Genomic DNA, 10,056 nt, shown 5'->3' with positions numbered 1-10,056 from the left:
CTGGGGATTGAACCCAGCTTTACTGAGGCACACTACCAGCCCCTCCTCGTAAATATGCTTTCATCATCTTTGCCCTCTTAGAGAGACCAATATCCAAGGTCTCTGGAAGGATTTGCAATCCAGATCTGACAGGTTCCCTGGAACTAACCAATGGTGGGGTTTCCCCACATACATACCTCCCTTTTTTCTTCTTCCTTTCTTTTTTTCCTTTTCCTTTTCTCTCAAGACAGGGTTTCTCTGTGTAGCCCTGGCTGTCCTTCTTCTCTGGGATCTACTCCTGTTCACTGAACACCCCTTTACTACCGTGAGTCCTCCCGTCCCGCTTCTCTGAATCTAACTCCCTTCACCCTCCTTCCCTTGCTCTGGGAGCTGCTTCTGTGGAGATTTGCTGTCAGAGTTCCTGTCACTTAAAAGGCACCTGTAAGCACTTAGAGTTGGGTGGACCCGTGGGTCGGAGGGACTGGGGCTTTCCTCCCCCCACTAGTCAGATTCCTCTTCATATATTTTGACCCTCAGGGCTGGCCACACCTTTGGCAGATCCTTTGAAACCCGAGGACCTGCTGCAGTCCTTCCCAATGGGGTTCAGAGCTTCCTTCCTGCCCTGGGGACCTTGCCCTCTCCTACCGTGAACCCCTCCAATCTCTGATGGCGCTTTCAAATAGATACAATCAGAGGTAAAACCCTTGGTGTCTGGGCCAGTACTTGGAAGGGGAACAGAAGGGCTATTTGTGCCGTGGGGAAAGTGGGCAGAGCTAGGATGGTTAAAATTCGAGATGTGGAGTCGTGCTTGGGAATTGGAGGAATCCACGTATCTCAAGGGCTCTGATGAATGGTTGAGTTTGTTCGTTCATTTCCGTCCAGACTCAGCCACTGTCCTACAATTTGACATTGAGCAGGGCATCGCGGCTTCTTCTGAGTTTCTTTCCCCCTCCATTTGAAAGATACCAGGACGTGTCTTGTGGGCTAGCAGGTGCACACGCAGGCAGAGTTGGAGCTGGAAAATAATTTTGCACACCTTGGGGTTTTCTAAGGGCCCCACGAAGGTTGGCGGACCAGGAGCAGCGGCTCTGGTGTTTGTTTTGCAAGCTAAGTGCCTTCCTGGTATGCGAGTAATCCAGTCATATGCCCATCTTCCAGTGGACACCAGTCGTCTCTCTGCCTTAACCACCCCATAAGCCCAGAGAGATGGGCGGGAAGGGCATCCTAGGAGACCCGGAGCGCTAAGTTCTAGGCTAGGCTCTCACTGTCACGCGGGCCCGGCAGAGGAGCAGAGGTGACGCCCAGCCATTCTGGGTAGAGACTGAAATGTATGACTTTTAAACATTACCATCGAATTTTTCTGAGGTGATTCCAGGCGAGGAAAGTGACCGTCACTTATCTACCCCAAATTTGGGATGATGCCCAAACGGAGCCAATCTGGGAGAAAGACAGGGAACTTGAAACACTTGGGGATACGCTCCTTGGCGGGAGGCAGGGCAGATTCAGGCACAAAAGTCTCGGATTGGCTGTGCTGCCATCGCTCCGCCCCATGTGCTATAAGATGCTGGGCGGCGCGTGCGGCCTGGGTGTGGGCTCTGCGGCCGCCTCTCACTAGTCTCGTGCCCAGCATCTCTCCTCCCCACGCACCGACAACCCTGGGCCGCCGCGGGGCGGGGGATGCCGGGCTGCCGAATCAGCGCCTGCGGCCCAGGGGCCCAGGAAGGGACGGCAGAACCGGGGTCGCCCCCGCCGCCACCCCGGGAGCCCCTGCCGTCCCTCCAGCCCCCTTCCCCATCGCCGACCTCGACTCCGACCCCCACTAAGTCACCGCCCTTACCCGAGGCGGCCGAGACACCCGTGGAAGGGCAGGAGCTGCAGCGCTGGCGCCAGGGTGCTAGTGGGGGGTCTGGGGGCGCGGGCCCGGCGGGGATCGCGGGCGCGGCGGCGGGGGCAGGGGGCCGTGCGCTGGAGCTGGCCGAAGCGCGGCGGCGACTGCTAGAAGTGGAGGGCCGCCGGCGCCTGGTGTCGGAGCTGGAGAGCCGGGTGCTGCAGCTGCACCGAGTCTTCTTGGCTGCGGAGCTGCGCCTGGCGCATCGCGCCGAGAGCCTGAGCCGCCTGAGCGGCGGCGTGGCCCAGGCCGAGCTCTACCTGGCTGCGCACGGGTCCCGTCTCAAGAAGGGTGCGCGCCGCGGTCGCCGGGGTCGTCCCCCGGCGCTGCTGGCGTCCGCGCTCGGCCTGGGGAGCTGCGTGCCCTGGGGCGCAGGGCGGCTACGGCGCGGCCAGGGCCCGGAGCCCGACTCGCCCTTCCGCCGCAGCCCGCCCCGCGGCCCCGCCTCCCCCCAGCGCTGACCTCAGTACCCCGGACCCCTGGCTTCCCGAGGCAGGCGAGTCTCCAGGTGCGGGAGGACAGACGGACGGACGGATCCAGGTGCTGGCCAGATGGACGGCGTCATCTACGCGGAGGAGTCAGCTGGGGGTCCATGGGGGGCCCTGAAAGTGACACTAAGGTGCGGTGTTGTTGACTGGTGTTATTTTGGATACAGCGTGTGTCTGTGTTGAGGAGTGTAGGATCCGGGATCTTCCATGTCTGGGCGGGCATCTGTGGAGCCCTGATAGAGCTGTCCTTTTTTTCGTGGCTGGTTAGATGACAGTGCCAAGTCCCCTTATAGAGATGAACTAGTGGAAGGTGTTCGGCTTCCGGAGGGATTTGGTGGCAAACTTTAACAAGCTGGAGCTTGCTGCAATATTGCAACATCTGCTCCCTCACCTGTGCTAGTGTGGTCTCTCCTGGGTCCCCTGGGACTGTAAAAACCCTGCCCTCAAAGTTGCTGGCTTCTACACAGCCCAGCTCCATCCCTTGCAAGGAGAAGAAGAAGAAAGTCCCAGGATGGAGGAGGGCTGGCTCAGGGCTGTATGACTGGATTCTCCTCTGAGTCTGTGACTCCCATTGGAGGAGACAGATACCCGGAGAGGTTGAAGGTTTGTCCCCATCATACTTAGGTCTCTCTGCTTCTAGGTCCCAGCGTTTCCCATACTCCTAATGATTTTGGTATCTGCTTACAGCCCGATGGGGATATTCAGGATGAGTTGTTTGTCACCTGCTCAGCTAGCAGCCCTCCCCAAGGCATCTCTAAGATAGCTCTGCCAGGGATGGAGCCAGGTGACACTCTTTAACAGCCCCAAGGGAGCAGGCATGGCATCAGCTTCCAGAAAGGGGGGCCTTAAAGGGCCAGACTGAAAATGCCACCTGACTGGATGCCCTTCGGGTCCCTATTCCCCTGTCCCCACTCAGCTGTGAGGGACCTGGCTGCAGAGAGTGTGTATAACCACCTCTGAGGAGTTGCTGTGGGGAAGCTGAAACAGGGCCTTGAATTCTTTTTCCCACTGTAAGGCATGGTTGGCTATTTTACTCATTTAAGTCACACCTAGGGACGGACCGGCTCAGCCTCTGCTTATTTAAAATCCTTGTTTTACAAACTGGAAAAGGGATTTCTCAAGGTCACATGAAAGAGAGAGAGAGGAAGAGAGAGAGAGAGAGGGTGTGGGGAGGAGATGAGGTAAAGGAGAGGGGAGGGGAGCCTGGTCCTAGGCTTGTGTGTATCCTTTACATTCTGTTCCAGTAGTTAGGGAGAGCAGACCTCTGGACCCTGTCTACAGTGACCTAGGACAATGCTGTCCCCTCTCTGGCTGGACCCTGTCTACAGTGACCTAGGACAATGCTGTCCCCTCTCTGGCTGGACCCTGTCCACAGTGACCTAGAGCAATGCTGTCCCCTCTCTAGATCAGTTTCTTCACATCTCTGAATATTGTTGTCCCTCCTGTCAGGCTTGAGAAGGGAGAGGAGGAAGAGAAGGATGTCAGAGTCACACGGATGCTGTCATCCTGTGAGTGAGGTGTATTGTTGTGACAGGCAGGGGTCCTCAGATGAACCTGTCCCCCCATCAGACCTTCCCCTGCACAGGTAGCATACTGCTGGGATCTCGGAAGACCTTCCTAAAGCCTTCTTACCTGGAAATCTCAGAACTTCTGAGAAAGCCATAGCCCAGGGGTAGAGTGGGGACTCTGGCTTAAACTGTCCTTCCCAGAGAAGGATTTATTGAAGTTTCCAGGTTATTTTGGAGTTCTGAGGGCCAGAGAACACAGGACTTCCTAGAGATGACAGCTGGAGCTCTGGCTGCAGTAAGCTGGGCCGCCGCCAGGACCACGGGTTTCTGGTTTGCAGGGCTGAAGCCCTTGATCCGAAGGAGCTTTTTAGCTAATGGCATAGAGTGCTTTCTGTCACCACCGTCAGGACTTTCTCTGGGGTTTATTGTAATCAGCTTTGACCTGATTCAGAAGTGGCGTGGGTGGACACATGAAGAGTTAGAGATGATACCTGCTGGAGACGGGTGGGTGGGTAGGTGGGGGGTACAGGCAGTTCTGGCCCCTCCCTCCTCTTCAAGAAGCCAGGCTGTTCCCTCGACAAAAAAAAAAAAAAAAAAAAAAAAAAGTCTGTGCCAGGGCACACAGCTCAATGACTTGAATCTCAGGCCATCAACCTTCTCAACCAATGAAAAGTCAAAAGTCCTCCTAGGATCCTGTGTAGCATTCCTGGGCCTGTTCCATTCTCTCCTAACTAACAGACACCGATCACCACTTACTCCAGGGGTTTCGGGAGGTAGCATACAGCAGAGGGTCTTTGCTTCTAAGGCTTGCCTTCCAGTTCTCTTCCAGGTAGCTCCCTGGGTGTCACCATCCCAGGAGACCTAATGGGGGCTCAGGTTATTTTAATTTTAATTTTTTGAGACAGGCTTGCCTTAACCTCCATAGAGAGCTGGGAATAACCTTGAACCTTTTAAAAAACATTAATTATTTATGAATGTATGCATACAGGAGTGTGTGTATTGGGGTGGGGCAGGCATTTGCCACAGTGATGTGTTGAGATCAGAGGAAAACTTACAGGAAGGAGTACATTCTCTTTTCTACCAAGGGAGTCCCAAATTGAGCTCACGTGGTCAGGCCTGGTGGCAGGCACCTTCACCTGAACTACCTGTCTGGTCCCAACAGGGAACTGTGTTCTCTTGCCACTACCTCCAAAGTGATGGGGTTTCAGATGCGCACCCCCACCATACTGTGCTAATGTTGGACCCAGGGTCTGGTGCATGCGGGGCAAGCACTCTAGCAATTGAACCACATCCCAGCCTCTGGAAATTATGTTGTAGCACTTGGCTAATATTACTCTAGCCCTGAGCAGAAAGCAGTCTTCCCACGTGACTTCTTGAACTTAAAAAACAAAACAAAACAAAACAAAACAGGGACTCACTGTGTAGCTCTGGCTGAAAACTTTCTTGATGGCCCCTAGCCTGCAGATGGGGCAAGGTCAGGGACCCTTGGGATCTGTGCATTGAGGACACTATGTCAACCAGTGAATCGGGTTAAGAGATAGGAGACGACCAAGCCCTTTTGCTCTCTTTGGCTGGGCCCAGCAGCTTGGTTGTGCCACCAGAGGGCAGTGTGGAGCTGCTTCGTGAGAGTTGGGGGCGGGACCTGGGACGCTTTTAGTTCCTGGTGACCCGGTCCTCAGTCATTCTTGTTTGTGGTTCTGGGGCTTTCAATGGCTTTGGAATATGAGAGTCTGCAGAATAACCGGGAGGTGGTGGCGCAGGCCTTTAATCCCGGCACTCGAGAGGCAGCGGCGGCAAAGGCAGGTGGATCTTGAGGCCAGCTGAGTCTACAGAATGAGTTTCAGGATAACCAGGGCTACATAGAGAAATGTCGGAAAACCAAACCAAACCAACCAACCAACCAACCAACCAAACAAACAAGTCGGCAGAAGAAGCGGTGGCGGTGGTTTCCCCGGCCCATTAATAAAGGCGTGATTTCAGTGCCGGCTTTCAGCTTGGCTGGGCTGGGCTGGGATCCTGAACTGTATCCATTATCCCTGGGTGCGAAACTCTAGGAGAGGCGCCGGAGAGAGCCTAGTAGGAAAGACTTGCTTGAACTGGGCTTCCACCGAGAGCCAGTTCTGCATTCACAGATTTGTTCCACTGACGACAGCAACGGGTCCTGCCACCACCTAACGACCAAGGTGGCCTCCTAGAGATTAGGCTGAAGTGACTGGTCCAGGCTAAGGTGTTCCAGACCTTCAGTGGGCAGAGTCCTGGGTGTACTGGCGTCTCAGCAGCAGAGGAGACTCCAGGTGGGGGGTGGCGGAGGCGGGGGGGGGGGGGGGGGGGGGAGGAAGTACTTAGGATAGCTGGGAAATCCCCAGCCCAGTTCTTCCATTATTCTCCGACTACACCCTGGCAAGTCGAAAGCCCTTAGTTCTGAGTTCTAGATTAACTATTTCCCTTACAGCAGGCACCATGCTAGGTAGTCTACATCCATTTTCCATTCACATTCTTTCTAATCCCCTTCAAGTCTGCTGAGGTGGGTACATGGCTTCCTTAAAGGTGTAGAACCTGTAATTCTATAACTGTAGTTCAGTGGGCTAATGACAGTACTATTTGGGGGGATTGCTTTAAAGGAATCAGGTCCTGGGAAGGGAAGTATGAAATGCTGGGGGTGGGTGGGTGGCAAAGTGTGTCTTGTGTCGGCCCCCCTTCCCCAGAACTGGACACACCCTTGCCAGTTTGTCTGGGTTCTGGTGTTGAGTCAAGCTGATTCAGCATACCTGGCTTATGGCTAGGGTGGGCCAAAGGTGTTTAGGGCTGCATGTGGGGCTGAGGCTTGCCTCTGGCTGTCTCCCCTCCCTGAAGACCTGGACAGGAATGTTTGCTGCCAAGAGAGCAGAGAGCTTTGGATGGCAGGAGAGGCGCTGGCATTAAAGGTGTGCATCACCACCACCTGGCCTTGAAGAAAGAGAGAGAGAGAGAGAGAGAGAGAGAGAGAGAGAGAGAGAGAGAGAGGAAGAAGAAGAAGAAGAAGAAGAAGAAGAAGACGATGAAGAAGAAAGAAAAAAGAAAGAAAGAAAGAGAAAGAAAGAAATTTATTTATTTTTATTTTAAATAATGTGTATGTATGTATGAAGAAGAAGACGATGAAGAAGAAGAAAGAAAAAGAAAGAAAGAGAAAGAAAGAAAGAAATTTATTTATTTTTATTTTAAATAATGTGTACGTATGTAGGTACTCTGGAGGACAGGAGGACAGATGTGTTGGAGCCCCCAGAGGTGGAGTTACAGGCTTTTGTGGCTGTTTGACATTGGTTCTAGGAACTGAATTTTAGTTCTATACAAGAGCAGCCCATGCTCTTAACTTCTGAGCCATCTCCGCAGCCCTTGAATTTTGAGGGAGGTCAGGACACTAGAGGATCGAATGTTTCAGTATAAGAAGTCTTACTGAGCTGGGGAGTGGTGGTGCACGCCTTTAATCCTAGCACTTGGGAGGCAGAGGCAGGCAGATTTCTGAGTTCGAGGCCAGCCTGGTCTACAGAGTGACTTCCAGGACAGCCAGGGCTACACAGAGAAACCCTGTCTCAAAAAACAAAAACAAACAAACAAAAAAAATGTCCTACGGAGTCAGGCAAAGGTGGCACATACCTTGAATCCCAGCATTTGGGAGGCAAAGGCAGGTGGATGTCTTGAGTTTGAGGCCAGCCTGGTCTAAGAGCTAGTTCTAGGACAGCCAAGGCTACACAGAGAAACCCTAAAACCCAAACAAACCATAAATGAATGAATGAATGAATGAATGAATGAAAGAAAGAAAGAAGTGGTTCTACTGAGTGCCACACACATACCGAGACTCTGTGAATGATGGTACCACTCTACCTAGGACAGGAGAGACCGACAAAGACAGCAGCATCAGAGGGCCAGTGCAAAACCTTGGTGTCACTAGAGCAGCAGTTCTCAACCTGTGGGTCCAACCCTTTTTTGTTGGGGGGGAGGGCTGCATATCAGATATTTACATTATGATGCATAAAAGTAGCAAAGTTAGTTTTGAGGTAGCGACAAAATATGTTTATGGTTGGGGGGGCGGTCACCGTATAAAAGGGGTGCAGCGTTAGGAAGGTTGAAAACCACTGCTCACATGCATCACCATATCAGGAGTCCCTGCCTCAGCCCCGGGGAGCGCCATAAGGGGAGGGGTGGGGGAGGGGCGGGCTCTTCATTACAGGAACATTCCATTCCTGCTGCTCAGACTGATGGGGATTCCAGCCAAGGACAAAGACCCAAGGGAACCTCTGCTTCTCCGAGCCCTTTCCACACCAAGCCCTCTTGCCCTGTCTCCCCGTGATAGGCCTTCTCGAGGAGACAGATGTAGAAGTTCTGGGTGGGGCGGGGCAGCTTCTGGAAAAGATAATTAAGGCTCTTGACATTATTCTTCCAGCTCCTCAGAGGCTCCACTCTATGGGTCTGGACTGACTTCTGCATTCCGCACCTTCTCTGGATACCCCGCCTTCAGGAAGACTTCCAGGACTGACGGTACCCAGTCTCGGCGCCCTCCTCCCAGGAGCCCTTACAGTGGCAAGGGTCTGGGTCCTGGGAACTTGCTCCACTCTGCATTGCTTCCCATACACTGTATTTGCCTTTGCTGATACAGAGGCCCGAGATGCTCTCAGATTAGCCGAGACCGCAGCAAACATTGCCAGTGTGACTGAGAGAAGAATTTCTTCTTAAAGATAGACTCCTCATTCTGACACGTCACGGAGTCCCTGTCATCACAAGTCACAGTGTAGCTGGAGTCCCCATCGTCCCTTCTATGTCCAGCAGATCCAGGAGGCCTCTTGGAGGCAGATCACTGCTGTAGGAAAGCCCCATTTTCCTTTCCCCACTATCCTTGTCCTCCCCCCTGTGAGTGAGGACATGCCTGTAGCCCCTTGCAGACAATCAGCTGCTGCCTCCTAGGGGGACACTTTTCTCAGGAAGAGGTGGCAGTAACCTCCAAAGCCAAGTTACATGCAGAAAGGCAAGCCACTTCTTGATGTATCCTGATAGAGGGAAGGAGGCACATTTACTCCCACACCGCCCAGAACATATAGGCTTCTCTAAAGTGGCTGTATAGCGACTCAGTTCCCAACTATATACACGCAAGAAGAATAAATCGAAATAACGAGAGGCTGAGACGTGTGGTTTTAAGGTTCACATGGCCGGTGTCCTCCCTGTCTTTCCTCTGAGTGGGTCATGGACAGCTCCTGACGGGGCTTCTGTTTGGTTTGGGAGTCTGGGCCTGGCGACTGACTGACTGACTGACTGACTGACTGACTGACTGACTGACTTTTCCCTTGCTTGGTGCAGAGCTGACCCTTACTTAGGAAGTTTCTCTGTCACCAAGGGTGCGATGGAGAAGGTCAGAGATAGAAATGCACACGGGAGGGAGGCTGATGCCCACAGAGGCTGGGATACTGGGGCAGTGCATGGCAACTGCCCATAGTCTAGGGTCATATAGGTGACTGTCCTTTGGGGTCTCCTCAGGAGACTGCATTGAAATTGAGAAGTTTTTTTTTTTTTTTTTTCAAGACAGAGTTTCTCTGTGTAGCCCTGGCTTTCCTGGAACTCACTCTGTAGACCAGGCTGGCCTTGAACTCAGAAATCCCCCTGCCTCTGCCTCCCAAGTGCCGGGCTTTAAGGGACTCTTAAGGTGTGGGATTTGCCTAAGAAACCAATAAAGGGGAACCAGGCCTGGTAGCAAATGGCTGTGATCCCAGCAGAAAGATGGGGGAGTTTAAGGATAGCCTGAGCTAACCAGGCGTGGTGGCTCACGCCTTTAATCCCAGCACTCGGGAGGCAGAGGCAGGCGGATTTCTGAGTTCGAGGCCAGCCTGGTCTACAGAGTGAGTTCCAGGACAGCCAGGGCTATACAGAGAAAGCCTGTCTCGAAAAAAAACAAAAACAAACAAACAAAGGATAGCCTGGGCTACATAGGGAGATCCTGTGTCTAAAAAAAAAAAAAACAAGAAAAAAACAAAGAACAGTACTGGAAATATAACTTCAGTAATGAAGTGTTTGCCTAGAATGTAAAAAGCCAAGGAGTCCAGAGAGAGAGAGAGAGAGAGTTCACGAAAATAACCCACCAGGGAGGCTAGTGTTAAAGGATCCTTGTCATTGCTTGAGGGGTGTGAACTATGACAACCCAGGAGGGAGGGAGCAAGGAGAGAAACAC

At 52.9% G+C, this 10,056-nt stretch overlaps 1 protein-coding gene across 2 annotated transcripts; it reads left to right on the top strand.

Moving 5' to 3' along the window:
- Positions 1-468: 468 nt before the first annotated feature.
- Trnp1 (TMF1-regulated nuclear protein 1) lies at positions 469-9,017 on the top strand. 2 transcript variants are annotated; one of them, XM_006539155.3, is made up of 3 exons: positions 469-2,486; positions 8,284-8,378; positions 8,497-9,017. In XM_006539155.3, exon 1 carries the CDS (start codon positions 1,657-1,659, stop codon positions 2,326-2,328), a length of 672 nt encoding a protein of 223 aa, XP_006539218.1. In that variant the 5' UTR covers positions 469-1,656; the 3' UTR covers positions 2,329-2,486; positions 8,284-8,378; positions 8,497-9,017. The 2 variants fall into 2 exon arrangements, with proteins under 2 accessions (XP_006539218.1, NP_001074625.1); NM_001081156.2 differs by having other exon boundaries at positions 1,564-2,486; positions 8,284-9,014.
- Positions 9,018-10,056: the final 1,039 nt, after the last annotated feature.

Source organism: Mus musculus, chromosome 4 (assembly GCF_000001635.26).
Source record: "Mus musculus strain C57BL/6J chromosome 4, GRCm38.p6 C57BL/6J".
Lineage (NCBI taxonomy): Eukaryota > Metazoa > Chordata > Mammalia > Rodentia > Muridae > Mus > Mus musculus.
The sequence above is the reverse complement of the archived record's forward strand: the minus strand, read 5'-3'. Positions and strand labels throughout refer to the sequence as shown.